The following is a 24,139-nucleotide window of genomic DNA, read 5'->3' as shown; positions in this document are numbered from 1 at the left end:
CGATCCTCTTACCACGTAACCGATCGCATGTCGATGCAAAGTTTGACCTACTGTTTTATTCGGTCATGAATTATACCCAGGGAGACGAATTCGCAGGAAAAGCTGCGTTTAAATCTCGTGGGAAGGAAAATCGGCTGATCTTATTACCGGTAAAAGCAAAAGGAAGCAAGTTCAGGATGTGTTGGTGGCGCATGCCATCAAAGCGAAAGTCAAACAAGGGAGAAAATCACGAGACGAAACGGGTGGTACTTGTTGCGCTAACTGGTTACGATCGTTTCTTAAATCCGCGCAGGAACGATAGATTAATTTTAATCGAGTTTGCTATACTCGTAGCTGATTGATTTTTCGTTGGAAGAAGACGACGTGTTTTCGTGTTCCAGAAAGTGAAATTGTTTGTGAAAGTGTCACTTGTCGTTTCTCTATTTTTTGGGCGGGGGGATTTTTGAAGATTTAATCATCGATTTTTTAATTGTTTTAATTATTCTTAATGAAAGAATCTATTAATCTATTAAGAATGGTAAAAATTTTTATCTCGAAGTATAGATAAATGGAAAAGTTTAGAGAAAAATTATTATATTAACAAGTTTTTACGATATACAAGATTTCTCAATCATTATGTGCAATACGTATAATTGGAAAAAAAAGTTAAAATACTTTACAAGTATTTTGAAAAATGTTAGAAATAGTTAAATAAGAGTCGATCCTTTTATGAGTAATTCGATCAAAAATTTTTTCTTTCATGCAAACATATAATTATCACAGTAATACGATATCTTTATATATGGTATTTCATGGTTATAATAGTTAACTACAGTTATAATAGAACTACAAGTGAAATCAAAACTACATTGCATGTAATATGATATGTAATTTCTTGTCTTTCAAGGTTCTCTATTGATGTTACAAGATTGGATTATTTCAAATGTAACTTAAAAGTATTACATACTCCTATAAATATCTAATTTAGATTTCGAAATTAGCTTGCATAATCCTTATAATTTTAAAAGCATCATCCCTCCCCTGAATAGTAATCAAATTCTTTGAAGCGCATTTTTTTTATATTTGGAATTGATTAAACCAGCACACATAAGAAAATAAATACTGTCGATGTTAATTAAGGCTATCGTTTCATACAAGATTAATTCTTAATATTCTCTTTATTTAAAATATCGTACCCAACATTTCAAAACGTACATGCAGATAATAAAGTTTTTATAATTTTCTTTCAGAAAAGAGTTTTTGTTAAAAAAAATAAATTAAATCTCCCCACGAAGCACAGAGAGAGAGCCTTTCAACTTTACTTAAAAGTTAATGCATATATAATTTAAAAAAAAACCGATATTCGTACGTTATAAAAAAAAAAAAGAAAAACGAACAGACAGACTTCTAATCAAAGACCCCAACCAATACCATATTGTTTAATTTCTCAGAAATGCTCAGGATTTATTGTCGCACAGTTAACGATATCGCGCGCCTCGTATCATAACGCCTCAAATTCGACACGGTACGCGACAACCGTGTTAAATAGAAATGCGAAAGAGCAATTTCCCGAGGAGAACTGATTTCAGGATGGCGTGAGCACGATTTGCCAACATTTCGCCCGCAAATGCAAGAACAAGGTGCACACGGCGCGCTTATCATTGAGACACGTATAATTTTCTTAGAACGCAGACGTGCTCCCGATAAACCCGCGACGGAATAATTTCTAACTGTACGGGCCTTATTCCATCGTTCCACCGTGTAATGCTCGCAGATTGTCCGAGTAACAAGCATTAATCGCAGGGAACCGGTACAACGAACGGTGCTTTGGATTTTTATTGGCGAACAGAGAGCAAAAAGGAGGGAGATCTCGTACGACTTGGCCAACGAATGGAAAATTTTCTGTTCTCCGTGTGTTAATGGAAAAATGGAAATTACGTGCGCGATGAGCGTGTTGCACTAAGCATTTTTAATAGCTAGTTTTACAATTGACTCGATTTTCACGGGGAAAATTTCTTTAAGAAATCTTTACGAGAGAAAAATAAAAGCTGGGAACGTTGCATAAAGTATTTTTAATATCGTTTTTGGAATCGAGGAGGAGCTTAATTTTTATTATACTTTGTAGAAAATGGGGAGGGGAATTCTTGCAAAGATTATTGAATGCAAAGAATTTTTCACTTTTGTACGAAAGGAAAAAAGGTAAAAAGGATTATGCGAAATATTTTAATATCGTTCCACAATTGATGAGAAATTAATTTTCGCTACATACGTATCCCTTTGTCATAAGACGATAAGATCTCTTTAACTTGTGAAATACAATTATATTGAAAATATGCGTAAACGACATCGTGATCGAATCGTTCATCTTCAAAAAAAAGATATTTTTAATCCTTTGAAGTCTTGTTGAAGAAGAAACGCAGAATTGTAGCAAATAAGTATATTAAATAGCGTTTTCCCTTTGCCATCTTTTTTAACTTTGCTTTGAAAAAAAAAAAAAAGAAATGAAAAATTAATCTGATACCGTAATAAAGGAAATATTGAAAATATTCACGGATGATCGTGATCGAATCGTTCATCTTCGAAAGGACATTTCTCTGTTTTGAAGCTCTCTGTAGGAGGAAATAAGGAATCGCAGCTGTTAATTATGGTTATTATATTACGTCGTTTAAGTTCAACACGACGTGTTCAAGCTTGGTATTTCTAGCTTTGTCATAACGCTCACGATTCTTCCTTTACACTTTTATTCGATACAGTAGTGATTTGTAACGTAGATTTCTATCCGATGCTTTATTCTTTTTGAAAATGCTTTTATTCTTTTAAGACGCTTTGCACGTAACGCATTCGAAAATATTGCTAAGTTCTCGTTATATTGATTAAAATGGCACAGAAAGAATTTCGAATATTGGATATTATCTTTTTTTTCTTATTTTTATTTATTTTATATTTGCAGGAATATTATACTTAAAAAAAAATATTATAGTAGATATTATATTTAGTTCATAATATACTTATATAGAATATTTTGCATTTAAACTTGCGATATACATTCTATATTGCGATCTATATTCTATACTTTCGATCTATCTTCTTTCTTTTAAATATACCAAATAATTTTAAATTTTTATTCCTATTAATTAGGAAAGAAAAAAATTTCCAGTTTTTTGAAAGTCAGTACCCTTTACAGAAGATACAATTTTTCGTTGAAATTATTAATAAACTTTTCAACTCGACAGCAATCGATTCGCGATATATAATTTTTCGGAGGCTATTTACAATATTTGAACTCGCATTTCTATTAAATTATAAAACGATATATATCGTGTAAAAATAAAAAGGATCGAATGAAATTTATTCGCACGCAACAAAATTTCCTTTCGACTCGTCGTATAAAATAAAATTACGGCGTGATTAAATGTTCAGCCAACTGCACGGCGACAAAAGTCGTAAACAGTGACAGTGAAACGGATCCTCGTATCGAGCATCGGGATCAGTAAAAGCGCACACTGTCTTTTTCCCCCGATGGTGTCCCTCCTTCGACCGTGACGACTACTTACGTTTAGCTGCAAACCGCTTAAACCCTTTCACCGTCACCTATACTAACGCTTGCCGCATACGCTCTCCATCTTTGCCACATTGTTTAACAGCCTCGCTTCCCTGCCCACCTTATGTGCCCACATCGCGTGTTGTTACTCGTTCCACCATCGAGCAGCCCGAGTAATATACTCAATGGCAAATACCAAACGGAGTTACGAAATCATTTTGGCCTCCTTTTTTAATAGCTAATACGATCGTGCCCAAGCGAATCGTCTTTCTTCCATGTCACTAACTGTTCATGAAACACGATATACAAGTATATACCAATTAATAATGTCGATCGATTCACGCCTGTGTATACGTTTGATGAGATGCTTTTCTTTTTTCTTTTTAAGAAGCATCGTTCGAAATAGCATTTCACGAAACGAAGAATAAGATTATTAGTAGTATATATATTAATGGACAGTAAAGTTCATTTTTTTTATCATTTCAATCTTATAAGCGATACATATTGGCGTGGATATTATTAAATAACAATGGTTTCGGTGATTAATATTAATCAATTATTACGCACTTGCTAATTTTAACTCGACGATTATCTGCCAACGTAATCATTTAAGGATGTATTTAAATTTGAATTTGAGAAACTCCCCGATATTAAGTGACTCGATATAAATGAGAAAAATTGGCAGTTAATAAAGCGGAATAAATGTTGCAGAAGTCGATGCAAATCAAAGTCCCCTCTATCACCATCACAGTTTCGTCGAATCATGATCACGTGACTTAGATTTGCATACGTCTCTGTGGCAATCTGGTATTTTTCGATCGCATGCAAATTCGGCTCGATACATGGTCAACTATTGAAAACGAGATCAACATTGTATACAATCATTTACTTTACGCTCGGAATATCATTTTTTTTTTTTCTGTCTACCTTAAACTCGACTTGCCATCTGTGCCCCCGTCATCAAATCAGTGAAATGTTGCTTCAGAGATGGCGAAGCCCGTGCAACCAGCGGTTCTGCCCGAAAACGGGCGAGGCGAGCTGCCCGATGAACGGGACAATGAAATCGTCATCGAGCTGGATCGAGAAAATCAGTACGGTCGTACGCAGCCACGAGCTAACGAGCCTCAAGGTAATCATTTGCGCAATATCCAGATGGTCCACCCACATCTCATGTCACCGACACATTTTTTCCCCCCTCCTCCCTCCGTTTCTTTTGTTCATTAGTCTCTCTCGATCACACGTACACACACGTTCCATTTCCCCCCTCCCCACACGCTTTCAATCATCCGATAGGTATACAGGGTATATCCCGGTAGTTTTTCCTGACCAAACTTTCTTTTGTGCGCGTTCTGTATGGCTATAAATGAGATAAAAATTGTTGTGTAAACGTTGCAGATCGTTTGAAGCGTTATTAAAAAGTTATAATGAACGATGCTTCGTCCCCCGGTATCGTTAGACCTGACGTTAACAGAATTTGTTGTACAACGTTTCTTTCGAGAGGATGATGTATAACAGGGTGTCTAAATGGGCGAGTAACATCGCGATAGGAAAAGTTGGTGATCGATTAAGATAGAATAAAATTGTGTAGAAAGAGTCGTGATACAATTTATCGTCTCTTTTAGATATGTACAATAGAATGCGTGAATATAAATTTCATTATAAGTTCATTGTAAACATATATTTATTTTTCTTGTATCGTGATAACTGCAAATACGAATCATGCTTTAGCTACAATTTTTTAATAAAAAAAAAAAGCTCCAAACGATCTACGATTTTCTCTTATTTATACCATTATTAAAATACATGGACGAGCATCGATCAGGAAACGTCGAAACTATCCTGTATACCAACTCGACTCACATTTTCCATTCTGTGCGAACAATTCGAGCTGGTTCAATCATTCGCGTCACACTGTTGCGGCTCTCCTCGTCTATATGTATCTGTTTCACGTATACAGTGTGTCCTAACTTTGTGCACCGTACTCACCCTGTTGTCTGTAACTAGTTGCACCGACCGGCCTGCCACCTGGTTTTTTTTTTATTAAGATGTACAGCCAAATAGAAGGGAAAGAAAACGTGTGAAAAGAGTCTGGAGAACGGGACTCGAAGCATGAAATTGCGCCTCTGCCGAGGAGGGAATTGCTACGCTGGCTGTGCAACACCCTCCGGCTGGCGATCCAGTTTCGTGATTCGATTTCTTCGTGTCGAATGTAACGGTGAACCCAACGTTCGAAGAAGCTGTTCGAGGCGGGAATAGGACTGATCGGCTATTTACCACGTTAGATAGAATCGCGTTTTTCGATCGTGGTTCAAGCGGCCATTCTACGAGGGATCGTAATCAGAGAGATCATGCTTTTGACGTCGTCAAAAGCGAAATTTACGGATATCATATCGTGTAATATGATCGATTCGCTAATTGTACGCTAATTGCGTGATTTTCATCGATGAGCTGATAAAGGGATGAAGGCGATCGCTCCTTCGTTGCTAATTTGATGCGAGATGATGAGGGATCGAAAGGCTTGTTCGCGTCGAGCGTTCTATGGGAGATTTGTAACTGTTGGTATAATTAGAGGAGAGATGGATCTGTGGAATGAACCGGTACGAGGCTTCGTTCGCGAGAGAATGGTTTTCGAACATTGATTGAACGTGGGAAAGGAAAAAATAAAACTGGATATCTTGTTTTTACTTATTTTAATTTTTCAATAAAATTGTATCATTTAAGATCGCAAGATTTTACGTGTTAAATTAACAATTTTACAATTCAAACAAAAATTTATTATATTTAAATTCATACATACATACATACATACACCTTGAAACGAAGCCAGAAACTTCATATTTCAAATTCGTATTTTAAATTCTCTCGTCCCCAGAATCCAATAGTACCATCAGTTACAAAAAAAAAAAGAAAGAAAGAAAAGCCCATACAACCTCGTACACCGTACAATCGCGTCCCTTTCTCGGCAAATCTGTTTCCTCTCCCTTCCCTCCTCTCTACTATTTCCTCGAAGAAAAGTCCCGTCGCCAAGAACAAGAAGCAAACACACGCCCTGTCTCCCCCCGATCACTGATTCAACTTTTATTGCAGACGTGATCGCGACACCGGTGGTGTACTCCGCCCAGACTCTGACCGGTGCCCTGATAGGGACCTGCTTCTTCTCGCTGGTAGCCGGCTTCGCTTCCGGTTTCTGGTTCTCCCAGAGGCTACGGGGCGCGCCCTATCCGGAACCATCGGAGCAGCGGCAGCAGTTGAACCGGTTGACGGAGAGCTCCGAGTCCCCGGGGTTCAACAACAAATCCATCAACCTTGTGCTGAACGTGCCCCCTAAAAATCCGAACGGGAAGAACGCGAACTCGTCGGCTGAGAACAAGCCGGTGCAGAAGGTGAAGAAGACGTACATATGATATAGAAGACGACACAGGGCCGTCTGAGGCTTGCCGCAGGACCCAACGGGTTCCGGCTCATCTTCTTCCTCCTCTTCCTCCTCCGACCTCGCGGAATCAGACGATCGCAACGACGACGACGACGACGAAGACCCGGACAACGTTGACGGGGAGGAGAATCGAATCGCGAGCGTCGGTCGCATGATCGGCGACCAGCTGGTGGCAAGACACGAGAGCGAGGACGCCTACGAGAGCGTGGCCAGCGAGGGGAGATCGCTCGAGTTCCTCGCCACGCCCAGGGAGGCGACGACCTACGACTCACGATCCATGTCGAAGGTCGTCGATTACGGGAGAAGGTACGATCACCAGTTTCCTATCGCCGGTGGGGAGTACACCGAAACAGCGCTAATGGAGCCGGTGAACGGGCTTCAAGATTACAGCAGCAGCAGCGCGAACAGCCTCGACGATCTTTGCCGCGGGCATCGTCAGCGCGCCCTCAACGATTTTAATCGGGGGGACGAGTCGGCGGGCCCCCGGGATCATTACATGGTCCCCACCAGAGACCCGAGAGAGCTGAACGAGAGGATACTTTCGCTGTTCAATCCACAGTTCCTGCCGAATTTCAACGACATGATCATGTACGTTGCGAACCAGTACGACGCCAGACGAAGCCCGCCACCTAGGTCGCGCTCGATGGCGGACGGGGAGGATCGATTGTTCAGGCGGTCGAGCAGCTGTCGGAAGAAACGCGTTGGCGCGAGTTCCATGTTCTTCCGCCGTGGATTAACGTACGAAGCGGCGCGCAAGTGACACCGGTTGTCCCCATTCGGATTCAAACGAAGGATAGAACGTTGGGTCGATCGAGTGACGCGCGATAAAACGTAAGGGACGACACTAAGGGACACTGTTGTCTTGGCTGCCGGAAGAAATGGAAGGAAATGCTCGATCGAACGAAGGGAGAAGCTCGGTGGAAGTTGTGAAGCAAGATGGACAGGCCACTACTTGGAGGAAACTGTTGTTTCTCGGAGAACGGTTCACCTTGGATCATCGTTTCTCCTACCCGATGATCGTCCTTCCTGATATCAAAGGAAGAACTTTTTGTTCCTTGCGGTGAAGCGAGTTCACTCAAGGGAAGACCACGATATTATTATGCATACCTAAGTGTCGGCGTTACCTGAGATGTCTCGAGGATGTGGTGTACTCGAGAGGCACGGATTTCATTTTCGTCGTCGTTCAATACGACCAGAAGTGTACAGAACGACCGGTACGTCGCAAGTCCACGTGCTTCCGGTGTCACGTGTCGTATCGTCTGATATATATGTACCGCGAGAACAGAGACACGCGCGTACTTTGGAACTATTTTTTTAAGATAATAACTCACAATTCAGGCTCTCTCCGAATGTCTTATATAAGCGCGGCATCGCGTGTCGGACGCTCCAACACAACTTGAGCTAATTTTTGTACAGAATTCGAACGATTTTCGAGTTCTTCCTTTCCGTTTCTCACTAGTACGGCAATGGAGGGAATACATGGGAAATGAAGGGACACACAAAAAAATTGATGGAATATCAAACAAAGCAGCAAACAACGACGATGGGACAAAGGATCGGACTCGTAACTGTGTAATGTGATACGATCTGAGGAGAGTTCTGTGTTCGTAGCAGTGGCCTGCTTAGGTGCTTAGAACCGCGGTGATTTAAGGACGTAGACGAAGCGTCTTGCCGCTCGGGCCCACGTTTCTCAAACTACACCTTTTCGTGAACTTTTCGCCCCTCGAATAGTAACAAGGGAAATAAACTCAACAAGATGAAAAGAAAACTTATCAAACGAGATTCGTTTTACGAGAGAGAAAAAAAAACGAAAAGAATCGCTTGCTATGAAATCGCCTATCAAATTCGCTTTGATCTTAGAGACAAGGTTGAAGATAGTTTTAACGAGAATATAATATAAAAAAAGTTAAGAAGTTACAAGTGTAAGGAGGAAGATGATTTTGTAAAGGGAAGAGGTATTTAAAAAAAGGGGGGGTTGGAGTTTGAGAAACGTGATCTCGTGGAGGGACGTTTCGAAAGCATTCGCGGGAGACGAGGCGTGCCTTCCGTATATTAATTGTTGGCAAATTTCTGATCTATAAAAAACAGGAACGGGAGAATGCGGCCGGTATAGATTCGGGCAAGTGCCTCATTTATGCGTTTCGTTTAAAAAAAAATGAAATATTCGATAGAGGAAGAGGGGGGAGACGACGATATGGGTGGTGAATATGAAAAAAAAAAGGGTGAGAAAGAGAGCGAGCGAGAGCGAAAGAGAGAAAGAGAGATTGAGAGAAATATAATAGAGACTTACGTAAGACTTATTCGAAGTATTGTTGTGCACTTATTGCCGTGCTGTGAGTATATTGGTTATTAGCAAGAGAGAATTTGTAGTGTTTGAGGCACGAGTACGGTTATTAAAATGAAAAAAAGAAAAAAAAATGAAAAATGAAAATATGGAAGAAACATTTAACGCGTTGTAACGTCTTCGAGAAGTTATGTATTTTTGGCTGGGACGTGTTATAAATCGATTTATAACTGTTTAAACGGGCGAGATGTGGAGGTGTATCTTTTTCTCTCTTTTTTTTTTTCCTTCTTTTATTTTTAATCCTTAAGATAAAGTAATGCTGCGTCGCGAATGAATCGCTCGAATGCGATTATCAATTTTATTCCAATATGTAAGATAACAATTCCAAGGTTAAGATCAATTTTAATTTTATAAATGTAGAAACGCAAGGTAAAATTTTCGACATCCGAACTGATAATAATTTTTATACATTCTAAGAAAAATACGCAACAATATTTATTAGTGTAAGTAGGAAAGAAATGATATGAAAGAATTTTTAGTAATTTCGAATTCATGTTTTTACTCGTGTATCAATGTTCTTTTTTTTTTTTTCATAAAATATTGAAAAAAAAATAATATCTCAAATTTTATTTTATCTCTTTACTAAAAGTATTGATATAATTGACAAATGTATCTATCGAATCATCTAAAAAGAAATTATTTTATCCTATATTTTAATCATGTATATACAAATTACTATACTATCGCTACGCTATACTCTAATCAAATTTAAAGCGAAACAAAATATATCTTCGTAGAAGAGGAAATATTCGAATAATAAAGTATTTAGTAAAAAAAAGAAAAAAAAAAGTATTTAATAAAATATAAAGGTAATAAAAGTTCGGATGACAAAAATCCTACCTTAAAAAAATCATAAATCATTCTAAATGAATTGTATAGTTTCAAAAAAATTCAATCTCGTGAATAAAAAAGAAATTAGAGGAACGATTTTTCAGCGAGTTTCGCGGAGATCGATCAAGCAAACAAGATAAAATGAATAAATCGGGCAAAAAGGCGACTTCGGGTTCGGATAAACGCATTCGCGCGATTCGCTTCAGCTGGTATGTATTCCTTAGAGCCGGTACCGCATGTTATCCGACACCTTAGCGAAAACTTGGTAGCGTGTACGAAAGTTCTCTACGACAAAGTATTCTCGAAGAAAGCTCTGTTCGAAAGGGAGCTCTGTTCGAAAGAAGGAGGGAGAGGAATCTTGGCAAGATGCCTTTGACAATGGCGTAAATCGGTCTTACTTAGGTACAATAGCGAGCACTGGGCGTATTTCCTTTACAGCTTAACCGCGGATCGAGTGCCTGTAAGAAGCGGCGGCTAACGTTTGTCCCAGATATCGGGCAAAAAATGGAAAGAGAACAAAGGCGGGAATGTAGATCGAGAACGTGACCGTGATACCACGAAAATAGAGCGATTCGATTTATCCAGCTCTTCGTCGAGTTAGCGTTGTAAATATATAGGCGATGAGAACGATCGCGAGCATTAGCTTTAATCGCGCTTTATAGAGGAAGGATGGATCCGACGTGTGTTTAAGAAGAAACATTTTTTAGATTGATTAGAATCTTTAGATCGTTAGATTGTTGTTTAAGGGGACAAAAATAGGTAAATAGGCCTCTTTTCATCCTTCAACATCGATGGACAAACGTCCAGCCGCTCTCGTTAACCAACACTGCCGCGCCAATTCTAATATCCTTCGAAGAACGAAGAACAATAAGACGAGTTCTAAATAAAATACATCGATTTCCACTGATTGTCACTGAGCGTTCCGAGAGAGAGAAGAGGAGAGAGATATGAACGATGATCGGATAAAGAGGGATCTCGACACACAAGATACATATATACGTACGTACATACAGAGAGATCATAATATACGCGTTTTAAAATGATCATTAATAAAGACATACACACACACACAGACATACACTACATACACGGTTTGAATACGATTGAAGGAACAACATGGAGAATGGTCTGAAGTTGCATGATGGAAGAATGAAGAAAGTCGTGTACATAATATTAAGTAGAAATTGTTTTTTATCGTTGAAATCATTTTAAAGCAAGATCGAGAATTTCATTCGTTACGCTACTCGTCACGCGGACAGCAGTGGTACGCATTATTAATATTTACGTATACATGTATCACACGTACGTGTGTGTGCGCGCGCGTGAATGTTTCATACCTGTGTACGTAAATAATTGCATTTTCATTATTGCATATACATATACATATATATATATATATACACACACACGCATATAATAAAATATATATATATATATTTTTTTTTTAATCCGCATAGATAAAAATATACTATACAAACGGAGAAAAAAAATGCGCTAAACAAGAGAGGCAGCTAATTACATACTTTTTTCGGCGGTCTTTGTGAAAGTCCGCGATCTTTTCTAATTAAAATTCCGCCGAGCAATATCGCGGTATGTTCTCGTTTAACGTTTCGCGAGGAACAATTAACAACCGAGTGTTCGGCAAAAAAAAAAAAATATTTTACAAATACGATGTTTATATTATACAAAAAGAAAAAAAGCATCCAACTTAGGTACCTTGTGTCGAAATGAGAAATTATATATGTATATATAATTAAAAATTATATATATATGTGTAATTTTTATATATATATATATATTATTGGCAGATTGTTATATGCTATAATATTTCTAAATTAGACGAATCGAGGAGGCATATAAATATATATATATATAAATATTATGGATGTACATGTATACAAAGCGTTTTATTAGAGTTACGTATTATAAGGACAATTGTACATATTATTACTTCATTTGAAAACTTGACTTCGTCGCGCTACAAAATTTCAAGAATTTGCATCGTAGATTCTCTTCGATCATGTTTTCCGTTCCTTTTTCTTTTTTTTTTTTTTAATTCGTCTCATTTAATTTTTAAGACAGAAACGCTTGCACGCTATCCCAAATTCGCATTGTGTATCTCATTGTTCATACCCATTATATTCAAATTTCGAATCGAGAGATTGTAATGATTTTTTCTCGCGCTAAAAATATAAGAGATAAGACTTCAAAACGCGACGAAAGTCATGCGTGACGCGAAGATGGTATTTGGTGTGGTATTCTGCAATTTGTTAAAAATGAATCGATTTTTAAGAAATATCAATTTGATCAAAATTTATAATTCGTAATTTTCTCCAAAATCGAGATGATGTATCAATTACTCACGGTGAATTGTCTTCATGGTGAATGTACTTTATTTGGAAATCAAGTATAATTGGTAATTGAATGATTAAAATTTCAACAATAAATCAACAAAATCAATTTGTTATGCAATATATAATATTGTCTCTAAAATTAAAGTATTCGATCACGTATCACATCCAATGTAAAGGAATTTGGACGTAAAGCTATTACACGAATTTACACGAATTATATCTTCAAAGTATTGCCGAAAAATCAGCTATTTTAATTTGATCTATGAATTAACTATATATACAGGCAAACAAACACGGATACCAATGTTGACTTAACGAAAAATCGAATTCCAAAAGCAAAAACTGATTCGAACGAACGCTAACCCGATTCGATGCTAATCTTCCGCACGGTTTGCGTCACGGTTCGAGGGAAGAAATCCGTTTTCCGGTTGGCAAACGAATTCGCAAGAGAGGGAGGGAGTGTAGCCATCTTGCTCAGAAAATCGGTCGTACTCATTCTAGAAAAGTTTCGAGGGATTCCACGATATTCTCGCGCGATGGACGAAGTATTCAAACGATTCGAATAAATTGGAACTATTCGAGTTATTCCGTTCGACAGGGGACGTTCCCTTCCGTAGAACGACGTAGTTCCGTAGACGCCCCCTCGATTCTTCCTCTCTCTCTCTCTTTCTGTACGTTTCCTAGATTTGAAAGTCGAATTGATCGGGCGATGAGAGATTCACCGAAAATTCACTTACATACCTGGTACCGGAAACGCGTCACGCGCTAGCGTTAGGATATAACGTAATAAAGATCGCATTAATTAGGTAAAATAAATGCAACATTCCAGGTAGAAGCCCCGGGACTGCCGACCCGGTTCACAAATAGCGGTTAAAAATCGCGTCAATTGGAAGGATTGCGAATCATAGTGTTTATTATACGTGTTATTTTTTTTATTATTTTATAATATTATCGAAACATTGGAGAAAATTAGAATTTTTTTACTCCACTTTTACCTTAATCGATACTTTATATCTAACATTTCGATAATTTTTGTCGATTTCTTCGAGATATCCTTTGACTTGAGAAATAAATTAAACGTGATTCTAAATTTTTACAAAGGATATAAAAGTTTTTATTTTTATTTAAAAACAGATTTATCTTAAAAATTAAAAAAGAAATATTAGAAGATTAGAGAGATGATATTTTGATATTTGAAATTATTTGATATCATATCACATTAAACTTACATTCTTTTTTTTATTTTTAACTTAACGATTGATTGTTGAAGATTAAAATTTGGAAAACTATTCTATATTAATTTTTCTTAAAAAATGTTAAAAATTCTTTTAATTAAAAGATATAGAGATAGATAAAGAGAGATAGATTAAAGAAAGATAGAAGGATCGCTATGATTCCCAATCAATCGATATTCTTCATATACAATTTGTTCTGATAACAAAAAATTTATCTGATATAATTTTTACTATAATAACTTTGCAAATCAAGAACAAACTAAGAATCGAATGTAAGTTGGATTGTAAAGCCAGGCAAGTCCTACGTTTTTTTTTTTATTGATCATGCATTTTTTAGAAAATATTCTTCTTATTTGTCAAAGTTAAGCGTAATTTTTAATTTCTTAGAATTAAATAATAAGAAATTGCGTGAAATAGCGTTTTTTTTTATTTTATAATATCATATAGCTTCGTTATATACTGTAATTGTAATGATTCCCATCCCTTTTTGATGTTACGTGATGATTTGAATAAAAATGAAATAATAATTGGAAGAAAGATTCATTGAATTCAAAAAAATTGAATCGATTCCTTTATAATTAATTATAAATTCGAAAATATAATAACGTAAATAACAAATTAATTGAGAAATTAAAAAAAAAAGGATTTTATTGCTTATTTTTTTATAATGATTCCTTTTTTTTATATTTATGTATAATTTTATATTTTTCTATGACTATTATTATTAATTGTGAAAATACTAATGTAATTGATTTAATTCGCTAATTTTTTAATTTTTATCTTCTAGATCCTTTTTTTTAGATAAATCCTCAATTTAAAAATAATTTTTATATATGTAAAATATCATAAAAAATTATGTACAAATGATGTGATTCATATAATCGTAAAAAAATAAGAAAAAATTATACATTAAAACTTTTTTATTTAAATAATTCAATTTTCAATAAAATCACATTGCACACAGTTAAAGTACACTTTATCAAATGATATATAATTAATATAATATTTATATAAATACTTCTCTACTTTATATAAAAATTCCAATGAATTAAAAATCGTATTATCAAATTTATCAAGAATTATAAAATAGATATCATATATATTATATAAGAATTATATTTTATTGTATCTTATCGTTAGTTATAACTAACAATAAAATATAAATTCAACTTTTTAAAACATTAAATCTTGAATAAATAAATTTTATTCCATATTTTTTTTTATTTTTTTCATAGCAAATGAATCATTCGACATATGAATCATATCACTTGAATATCTTTAACATTATTCATATTATTCAAATTTTAACCTGATATATTGAAATAAAATAATAAAAATGTTACTTTGATATGTGGACTTATCAGGCTTTACAATTAAAATTTTCTATTATAATTTATTTTAAACATATAATCGTAACAAATAGATATCTTTATAATATCAATTAAAACGTACTGTAATTTATACTTTGCAATATTTACATTTTTGTAAAACATTATCAATATCTATTTTATTATTTGTCTTAAAATTATTATCATTAGATAAACCTATTAAGGCAATGTCTCCCAATCTTTTTAGATTAACTATACATTTTAAGATTACTTCGATTTTTGCGATATATATATAACATCATAATTTTTAAAATAAAAATTTCTATTTGAAATATTTTCTTGTTATATTTATTTAAAAAATAGAAAATTTAAATTTAAAATCAATTTATTTATTTTATTATAATTTTTAATATTATTAATGAAAGATCCAGTTAATTTTGTTAGACACGATACATTAAAATCAATAATCTTTTTTAATTATCGATTCACTTTTCTCAATCGTGAATCACATTTTCCAATGATATTTATAAATATTAATAAATAAAATAATTTTTTTTAATAAAACTTTTGCTATACTATTGTGTCGTGATACATCGATTGGAAAATATTGCTTTAAAATATAATCTCGATAATAATTTTAAATAATTATAAGTGAAAAAAATGTATATTCTTCATTATTTGTGTAACAAAATTATGCTTAACAATTTCGTTCATACTTTAGAAATGATTAGCATATACATGATAAATACGTAGACCTTCGTATGTCATAAATATAAAAACAATGTTTGATAAGGGAACTATTTATATCAAGAAAAAACTGACATCATTCTGATTTATGTATTTTGTAATTAATCAAGACAAATGCTAAAGATTGGAATTAAGCAAACACGGATCAGTTAATTTTTATCTGTTATCTCAATTTATTTTTAAAAAGAATATTTTTAACTTATAAAAAAATATCAAAGTCTTCTTGCAGAATAGAACCATGATTATTTGTGCGATACAAATTACAAATAATATTTTACAATTATTGTGCAAGAGGACTCAGATTTAATTATATAAAAAGAATCTCTAATTATCGAATTATGACTATTTATACATTGTTAAAAAATTATAAAAATTCCAATTTCATAATTTTGTTAAAATTGCTAAAAATAGATGTAACAGAAATAAAAGTTAAATCTTTTACTTTTCAATTCAGATCAATTTTCCTTTGATCGAAGGATTGAAATTAAAAACTTCGAAGTTTTTAACAACTTATCAAATCACTTTATTCAAATGGTTCTAATTCGACAATCAGGGATTGTAGTTTTACAAATAATTCTTTATTTCCTTAGAATTCGAAACGAAAAACTACGTTCTTAACGACTTTAAAAATAAAAATGACATATTCTCGTTGATTTATAAAAAAAAAATTTATTTTATTTTATCTGTTATCTAATAGAAAATCGATAAGAAACATTCGAATCGAAAAATTATCGAATTGAAAAGTGTTTGATTTATATTTATACTGTACGATAAGATACGAGAGTATGACAAATGAGTAACTATCTAAGTAGTACACGAGTAATACCTAGATCGTGCGTTAAAATGTACGCTATACGTCGAAACAATGGATGGCAGTCCAGGCGCACATGTTTGCTGTGCCAATGCAATGCGTTTTCTGTACATAATATCGTAGCTCTAATTAATATTAGTTAGAGTGTAGCTGGGATCACGTTGACGTAGACGATGGCATATACGTAGAAGTAAATCGATAAAGGCACACGAAACGAGTCATCCAACCGCGCCGTTCTATATTATGAACACAAATTAGCTGATGTAATTTTCTTGTAAAAACTGCGATTCGTTCACGCGTCCACTATTGAAGAAAAATCAAGGGAAATTATGAATAAAACCAGCGATCAGAATGTTACATACTTCGATATTAGGTTTAGTGAAGGGATTTGTAAGCAAATAAAATGTTAGTTTAGATTAAATAGCGATATCGATTTCATGTTATACGATGTTGTGCAACAAAATCGTTCGCGATTTGAGAAATATTTTAACACGTTTATTGCTGATTCAATTTTCAGAATTTCGTGATTTTTAATTTGCGTCCTAGATAAATTGATATTATAAGAATTTTGTAAAAATATGTGATACTTGGATTTTAAATGTAGACAATGAACGCGTTATAAATATTTTACGATAGTTTTTAAAACGAATATTTTCTTTATTCTTTTTTTTTTTTTATAAGTATTAATCAATGTATTTGTTTAAGAACGAAATTTCATTAGTTTTGTAAGTTAATATATCAATGAAAAATATTGATAAAAATTCACGATCGACGCATGAGCGAATACATTAGGAACGGGGTTGTACGGAATATATCTGTTGTTGCGCCCAAAAACGATGATCTACATTTAATCCTTTATTTGATACATGCTAAAAATTTGAAAAATTATTAGTGTATAATAGTATAATTTAAAAAATGACCAGAAAAGTGCGAAAAAAATATTGTTGCTTAAAAATCATCAAATAAAGGATTAATCTTGTATTATCCAAACAATGCGTGTGAGTCGTATGCACGTTATGAACGTGGATACGAAACTCTTGGTTTGTACAATAATACTCATTACATTTGGAAAAAATTAGTAAGTTAGAGCTTTTTTTCATGTATACATAAGATAATAATACTACGTACATATAGGGATGGTGAGGATGATAATTATCTTAATAACGGCTACCTTGACATATTACAAATAGTATTATTTACTACCATTTAATGCTAATGATTTTTTGCTACGTTTTAAACGATAAAAAAACGACAGGAATGATTTGACTACATATCGTTTCGAATATTTGCCTTGTGAAACGATGCGCTGACCTACACTGTCCGCGTATTTAATGGCGATCAACAGCTCTATTTTATTCTAAGTTACACTACGAGACTTATACGATATAAGTAACTTGATTAAGCCTTAGAAATATACGTTATTGGTACTGGTAAATATAAAAAAAAAAAAGAAGTCGTGAAAAGAACTTTCGCTGTTAAAAGTAAATCTTTCTTTTCTATAATATTTTCTTCATTATGTTAGATATACACGTACCCATAGATTTATAGATTTTTACGTTCGTTTCGTTTCGAGCCATAGAAAATTGTTGAAAAAAAGCGAGTCGAATTGAGATTGGACGAATCGAAATTGTGATCGGACCGAATGATTTTGAAAGTTCAACAGACTGCCACGCACGGCCAATAAGCTTCTAAATTACAATAATTAAACATTATGTGTTAATCAATGAATTTTGTATATACCATCAGCTCATAATGAAACAACAGAATCATATTATGAGAAATGGAATGAATCGTCTTTCGACTCGTTTGCTCGATACACAATAATTACGATCGCGTAAAGAATGAAAAAGAACGGAACGGAACAGGAGAGGAAAAAAAGGAAAGAAACGAAATGTTTGTCAGAAAAGAATGATTCGATACATAATATTCGTAAACGATTAGTTTAGACCGAGGCGGAAGTGCTAGAACCTAAAATCGTCTTACACTTCGCACAAGACTGAGGAGCTTGTATATAATTATACATTTAATGCATTTGATATAAAATGAAAAAAAGAAAAGAAAAGTACGAGGCGTTCACCTTTGGAAGGTTCAGTTTATTACCATGACATTAATACTTGTAACAGCATAAAAAAGAGATTGTAAGTTGTACATACAAAAATAAGGTCCTACTATCGCGAATATACATATATGATTACTACCGTTGTCACGGCGTTTCCGGTTTGCATGTGTACCATTTTTCCATGTTTTTCTAAAGAAAAAAAATAATAATAGTGCAAGAAAAGAAAAACGTCGCGACCAAAACCGAAAAAAGAGAGATTTCCTATTTTTCAGCAAAAAAAAGTCCATCGAAAACAAGAAAACTGCGCGTCGAGTGCAAGACAAACACGCCCGATCCAGTGGACCAAAATGAATTACACCGCCTGAATTCACATTATTTTCATGTCTCTGCCCATTTAGCGTTCTATAGACAAATTTAAAATACAGAGACAAACAGATAGAGACAAACTAAAATCTCGTGGCTATAATTATTCATAATCAGGCACTAGATCAATCACTTGCTAATCGCGTGATCGCCTATCAGCAACAGCGACAAAAAATGGATAAAATCGAAAAAATAAAAAAAAAAAAAAGAAGCGTATATATCGTTGCGTTGTATATCTGACTGGAATCAGTTAAAAACGTGTTTTTTTTTTCCCATGATTATCGTTCAATATTAATAGTTGCTTAAAGAATATCATCTCATAAGAAAATGAATGAACGCTGTCCTCGATGCGGAAAAAATGCTATCGCGATTATATACTTTATTATCTACCGGAAAATAAGATATATCGATGATGGATTTTTAAGTGTCCGTGATTTCCTTTCGAAACGGTAGTAAACGAATTAATGCGAATAAGAAATACCGCAAGAAATCCGCTTATGAGTTACATTTACATTTACAATCCAAATATCCAGTAAAGTTAAATAGAATTAAGATGAATGTCACAAATAATGTAAACTCTGAGAATAATGAGATGAAATAAACAAGACGATGATTCAAATATAACAGAGCGTATATTTTTTCGCATATCTTGAATACACTAATAAAAAATTACTCTTGTTATCTAAATATATCGCAGATTGAGAAAATAATGACTGATTGATTCAAACGCAAGATTGTAAATTCTTTCTTCTTTTCTTCGTTAATCGAAAAGAGATTAGAAATTGTTGCATATAGCGACAATAATGAAATTAAAGACATTAGAATATGTATAAAATGGAAGCACTTATTTCTTCATATGTGTATATTTATCGACATACACCCACCGTTTTATCTTTTGCGAGATAAAAATAATGGATAAAAACGGCCTCCTTAATTTTTATGCGATTTATAATAGCTGAAATTTCCCATAAAATATAATATTTTTCATGGGAGATATCATTATAAGCAACTTAAGGTAAGCTTCTCAGGACTTATATATTCCGGAAAGCACACCATTAATCACTATATCTGGAAGACTATTCGACGTAGAACCAGACTCAACATATGGATCGTAATGGAAAGTTAACACAGGTTGATGACTAAAAGCACTGCTGTCAACGTATTGCGAATCTTCCGTATCCTTGTATTGAAACGTACTGAAATAGAATATTTTTATGTTAAGATGATACGAAAAAATAGCATGCAAAAGTAGAATACTTAAGCTTGTAAAAAAAAGTAAATGTTATTTTATAAATTATTATAAAAATTAAAATTTATCTTTTTTCATAAGATATTTAAAATTTATATATTTAATTTTAATATTTTGATTATAATCGTAATTATAAATTTATTTATTATTTATATTAAAAAAAAGAATAATAAATATCTACATACTTTTTATATGACACACCTGATGTTCGATCTTCTATGCCCAGAAAATTGAGAACCTGTTGCTTCGTAGTTGAAAGCCTTAACATTTTTTGAATGTACAATTCCAATGCGGCTCGCCTTTGCTCGAGCACTTTTGGCTGACAATTTCTTACCTTCTTTGGCGGAAACGGAGCAACTTCCGCGTTTTCTTTCTTCAACTGTAATGAAACGAATGTTAATAAACTTTTATGAAATGCCTTTGATTGATACATTAAAAAAAATAAATCATCAAAATATGAAGAAAAAAATAAAATTTAAAATGCACAATATTTTATTAATACACTGTATCTCCAATTTTTTTTAAAAACATATTACCAATAATTTTTATTTATTTTATTTAAAAAAATATTAAAAAAAACTTTTATAGTATGCATATTACATATATGTATATTAAATCCACGTACACACATGCTATTGATTTTCAAACATATATATATATGTACATATTATATTTATATGTATATATTATACTATAATTTTATGCTATAAGTAACTAAAATAAATCAAATAATATTGTTGCATAAATCGAATAATATTAATATTATTTTATTATTTATATATAATGTTATATATAATATTATTTATTTTATTAATATTAATTTTATTAATATTAAAAATAAAAAAAATATAATTTATACGTAGTATACAATTTTATATAAAAAAAAGTTTGTTTTTTTTTTAAGTGAATAAAATTTAATGAATAAATCAAAATGTATATATTATATTATATTATTTAAAATGATATAATCTTAAACTTTAAATTTCTATCTTAACAAATAAATAATTTCTATCCTGTCATATTTCTATCGTATAGAAGAAATTTTGAATGAATCTAATAAATTTCTTATATAAAAATTTTACAAATTTCAAAATTCATTAATAATTAATAAAAACGAATTTAATATACATATAGTAATAAATATTTTATATATATATATTTATAACTTACAATCTGGAACATTATTTCAAATTAATATGTTGTACACACACCTATTAAATACTTTTACTACTTATTCCGCTCGCTTTTTGAGCAATCCAATTGCTCTCTAAAAGAAATCGGAAATGCTAATTGCATATAGTTATTGTATATATAGTAGTATTGTGAAATGTAATATTTTATAGTGAGTCAATACAAAGAACTCCCAGCTACATAAATCATATATCGCTCAAAGATTGATGAAATAACGCGTTATTAACATGATTAATCGTATGTTATTGAAAAAATATACTGCATGACAGAATAAAATTAATTTCTTTTTAATTAATTCTATTAAAAACAATTTGATTAAGCAAATGATTAAAATAATTAATTGAAACAAATTTCGAAATACTATCATGTATAAATTTAGTTACAACAAAAACGATTCGAATACGATTCTAAATATAATTTGTGATATAAACATATATAATCTATATATTTGCATATACTATTTAATATTTTGTAATATGTATATCTTCATAAATATTGATCTAGGTTATTTATACAAAATTTGAATGGAAAAAGAATATAAAAAAAACATTATCTTTGTTTACACAAAAAAAATAAAAAATAAAAATAAAAAAAATATTAAATAAAAATAAAGATATATCTCATTTTTTTTATTTATAACATGAAATTTATTATGGGTACAATTTAACTATATTTCTATAATAACATCTTATATAGAATAACTATCAACATAATGTCTGAAGATATCAATATTATTATTTCAATATTATATTTAAAAAACAGAATTTTATTAAAAAATAAATTTTATTTTTATAAAAAATAAAATTAAAAATAAAAATTAATTGTTAATCCTAAATGCAAAAAAAAATAAGATTTTATATAGTGCTAGATATATGTTTGATATTTTTTTACATAACAAAAATTATATTAATATAAGTATTAAGATTTCAATAAAAATAAAATGTATACCGTGCGATGTAACGCGTTAAATTCGCTGTATCTTCTCTCGATAAAGTATCGAATACCACTTTCTGACTCCAGAACCTCAATACAATAAACATAATAGGGCTTGCCGTGTGACACTTCGGCCAAACGGTATCCGCTAATGAAAACTTGATACATTGCATCGCTGGTAATTTTCTAAAAATCTTAAAACACTTATAAGAAATAAATAATACGGTAATAATATGGTAATAAAGTTAAAATAAACACGAAAAACGTAACACTATTCTATCATCAAGCACCTGTCAATTCAATATATTGTCGTATATCGCACACAAAATATTGAAAAATGCACTACCACAAACAAAATGTGCATAAAATAATACCAACTTTTCAAATATATCTTACACTATGATAAATTTATTTAAATATGAATAATAAAATCAAAATTCATTTTAAAAAATCAATATTTCATTTAATTTAATTTATTAAAATCAATCAGAAATAAAAAAATAAATTTATTTCACTAGTAATATGAAATAATAGTAACAATTGTCTTAACCTTTATTTTAACGTCTTAATGTCTATTTTTTATATTAAGTTTCTTATCTTTGTTCCTCATAATCATTGGAATAAAAGTAATGCTTTTGTTTGTAAAATGTTCGCGGTATAATTGTAATAATAAAAGTTACAATTAAAAATATATAAAAATGACATTTCTTACAAAGTTGTCAATATGGAAAGGATTAATACAAAGATCACTTTTACCAATAAATCAAACAATAATAATATCAAATTTCGATATCCATACGTCAAAATGTAAGTATAGTTACATTTAAATATAACTTACCACATGTGATAGAAATAACTTCAATATAAATTTTAATTGTTTAAATTGTTTAAAAATAAATTATTTTACATTTATAATGAATTTACAATTTATAATGAATACAATTTTTAGATTCCTTTCTTGGTGAATATGAAATGGAAGATCCAAAATCAGAAGCTGATATGTAGGTAAAATTACATATATGAATATTACATCATTATAGATAAATATCATAATTTTATACTATAAAAAGAATTAAAATATAAAATCTACTGTATCTTAATTAATATAATTTATTAAATGTTATAGTGTAAATGTTACTTTTATTAATAAAGTGGGAAAAAGAATACCTGTAAAAGGAAAAGTGGGAGATAATATATTATATTTAGCTCATAGATATGGAATTGAAATGGAAGGTGCTTGTGAAGCATCTCTTGCTTGTACCACTTGTCATGTATATGTACATCAAGATTATATAGATAAACTCCCAATACCTGAAGAAAAAGAAGAGGATCTTTTAGATTTAGCTCCTTTTTTAAGAGAAAATTCAAGATTAGGTACATAAAAATAAATTATAATATAATATAATTTAATATTTAATATTAATTTCATTCAAGATATTAAAACAATTTAATATATTTAGGTTGTCAAATTATATTAACAAAAGAATTAGATGGCATAGAATTGGAACTACCTCAAGCAACAAGAAATTTTTATGTAGATGGTCATACACCAACTCCACATTAATATAAAATAATAATATAAATTAATAATAGATTTTATTTGTATCTTATATTTAAATTAATATGTATATATTCTATCTTCTATATTCTATATTCTATATATAATATAATTAATATAATTATAAACTTTTACTTTATTATGTATAAAATTTAAATGTAATATAAATTAAATATTATATTT

At 31.8% G+C, this 24,139-nt stretch overlaps 4 protein-coding genes across 9 annotated transcripts in view; 3 read left to right on the top strand and 1 right to left on the bottom strand.

The window, feature by feature from the left end:
- Positions 1–9,203, top strand: part of LOC107997499 (semaphorin-1A) — a 396,921-nt gene extending 387,718 nt beyond the window's left edge. For 4 of the 6 annotated variants that reach the window (XM_062071778.1, XM_062071777.1, XM_017056129.3 and 1 more), the window contains 2 exons: positions 4,506–4,649; positions 6,608–9,203. In XM_062071778.1, coding sequence (XP_061927762.1) covers positions 4,506–4,649; positions 6,608–6,924 — 461 coding nt within the window. In that variant the 3' untranslated portion in view covers positions 6,925–9,203. The remainder of the gene's footprint in view (positions 1–4,505; positions 4,650–6,607) is intronic. The other 2 variants (XM_017056130.3, XM_062071776.1) reach the window with 1 other exon arrangement.
- Positions 7,105–9,203, top strand: LOC107997503 (uncharacterized). Its single transcript, XM_017056136.3, has one exon. It carries the CDS (start codon positions 7,105–7,107, stop codon positions 7,711–7,713), a length of 609 nt encoding a protein of 202 aa, XP_016911625.1. The 3' UTR covers positions 7,714–9,203.
- A 10,435-nt stretch (positions 9,204–19,638) lies between these two features.
- On the bottom strand, positions 19,639–22,793 carry LOC107997534 (sorting nexin-24). Its single transcript, XM_017056196.3, has 3 exons — positions 22,414–22,793; positions 20,460–20,653; positions 19,639–20,221 (listed from the first exon to the last, which is right to left on the bottom strand). Exons 1-3 carry the CDS (start codon positions 22,564–22,566, stop codon positions 20,050–20,052), a joined length of 519 nt encoding a protein of 172 aa, XP_016911685.1. The 5' UTR covers positions 22,567–22,793; the 3' UTR covers positions 19,639–20,049.
- Positions 22,794–23,063: 270 nt separating this feature from the next.
- LOC107997486 (adrenodoxin-like protein 1, mitochondrial) lies at positions 23,064–24,134 on the top strand. The gene is made up of 4 exons (XM_017056099.3): positions 23,064–23,205; positions 23,348–23,399; positions 23,525–23,772; positions 23,859–24,134. The coding sequence occupies exons 1-4, from the start codon at positions 23,097–23,099 to the stop codon at positions 23,960–23,962; spliced, it is 513 nt and encodes a 170-aa protein (XP_016911588.1). The 5' UTR covers positions 23,064–23,096; the 3' UTR covers positions 23,963–24,134.
- Positions 24,135–24,139: the final 5 nt, after the last annotated feature.

This window comes from Apis cerana, linkage group LG2 (genome assembly GCF_029169275.1).
Source record: "Apis cerana isolate GH-2021 linkage group LG2, AcerK_1.0, whole genome shotgun sequence".
NCBI classification, from domain to species: domain Eukaryota; kingdom Metazoa; phylum Arthropoda; class Insecta; order Hymenoptera; family Apidae; genus Apis; species Apis cerana.
The sequence above is the reverse complement of the archived record's forward strand: the minus strand, read 5'-3'. Positions and strand labels throughout refer to the sequence as shown.

Bases quoted from the DNA above. Each gene is read 5' to 3' on its own strand.
- LOC107997503 (XM_017056136.3), top strand. From the start codon at position 7,105: ATGATCGGCGACCAGCTGGTGGCAAGACACGAGAGCGAGGACGCCTAC.
- LOC107997534 (XM_017056196.3), bottom strand. From the start codon at position 22,566: ATGTATCAAGTTTTCATTAGCGGATACCGTTTGGCCGAAGTGTCACAC. The intron at 20,654-22,413 runs GTATACATTTTA...GTTTCATTACAG, and splicing joins TTAACGCGTTACATCGCACG to TTGAAGAAAGAAAACGCGGA. The intron at 20,222-20,459 runs GTATGTAGATAT...ATTCTATTTCAG, and splicing joins TCAGGTGTGTCATATAAAAA to TACGTTTCAATACAAGGATA.
- LOC107997486 (XM_017056099.3), top strand. From the start codon at position 23,097: ATGACATTTCTTACAAAGTTGTCAATATGGAAAGGATTAATACAAAGA. The intron at 23,206-23,347 runs GTAAGTATAGTT...TACAATTTTTAG, and splicing joins CGATATCCATACGTCAAAAT to ATTCCTTTCTTGGTGAATAT. The intron at 23,773-23,858 runs GTACATAAAAAT...TAATATATTTAG, and splicing joins AAGAGAAAATTCAAGATTAG to GTTGTCAAATTATATTAACA.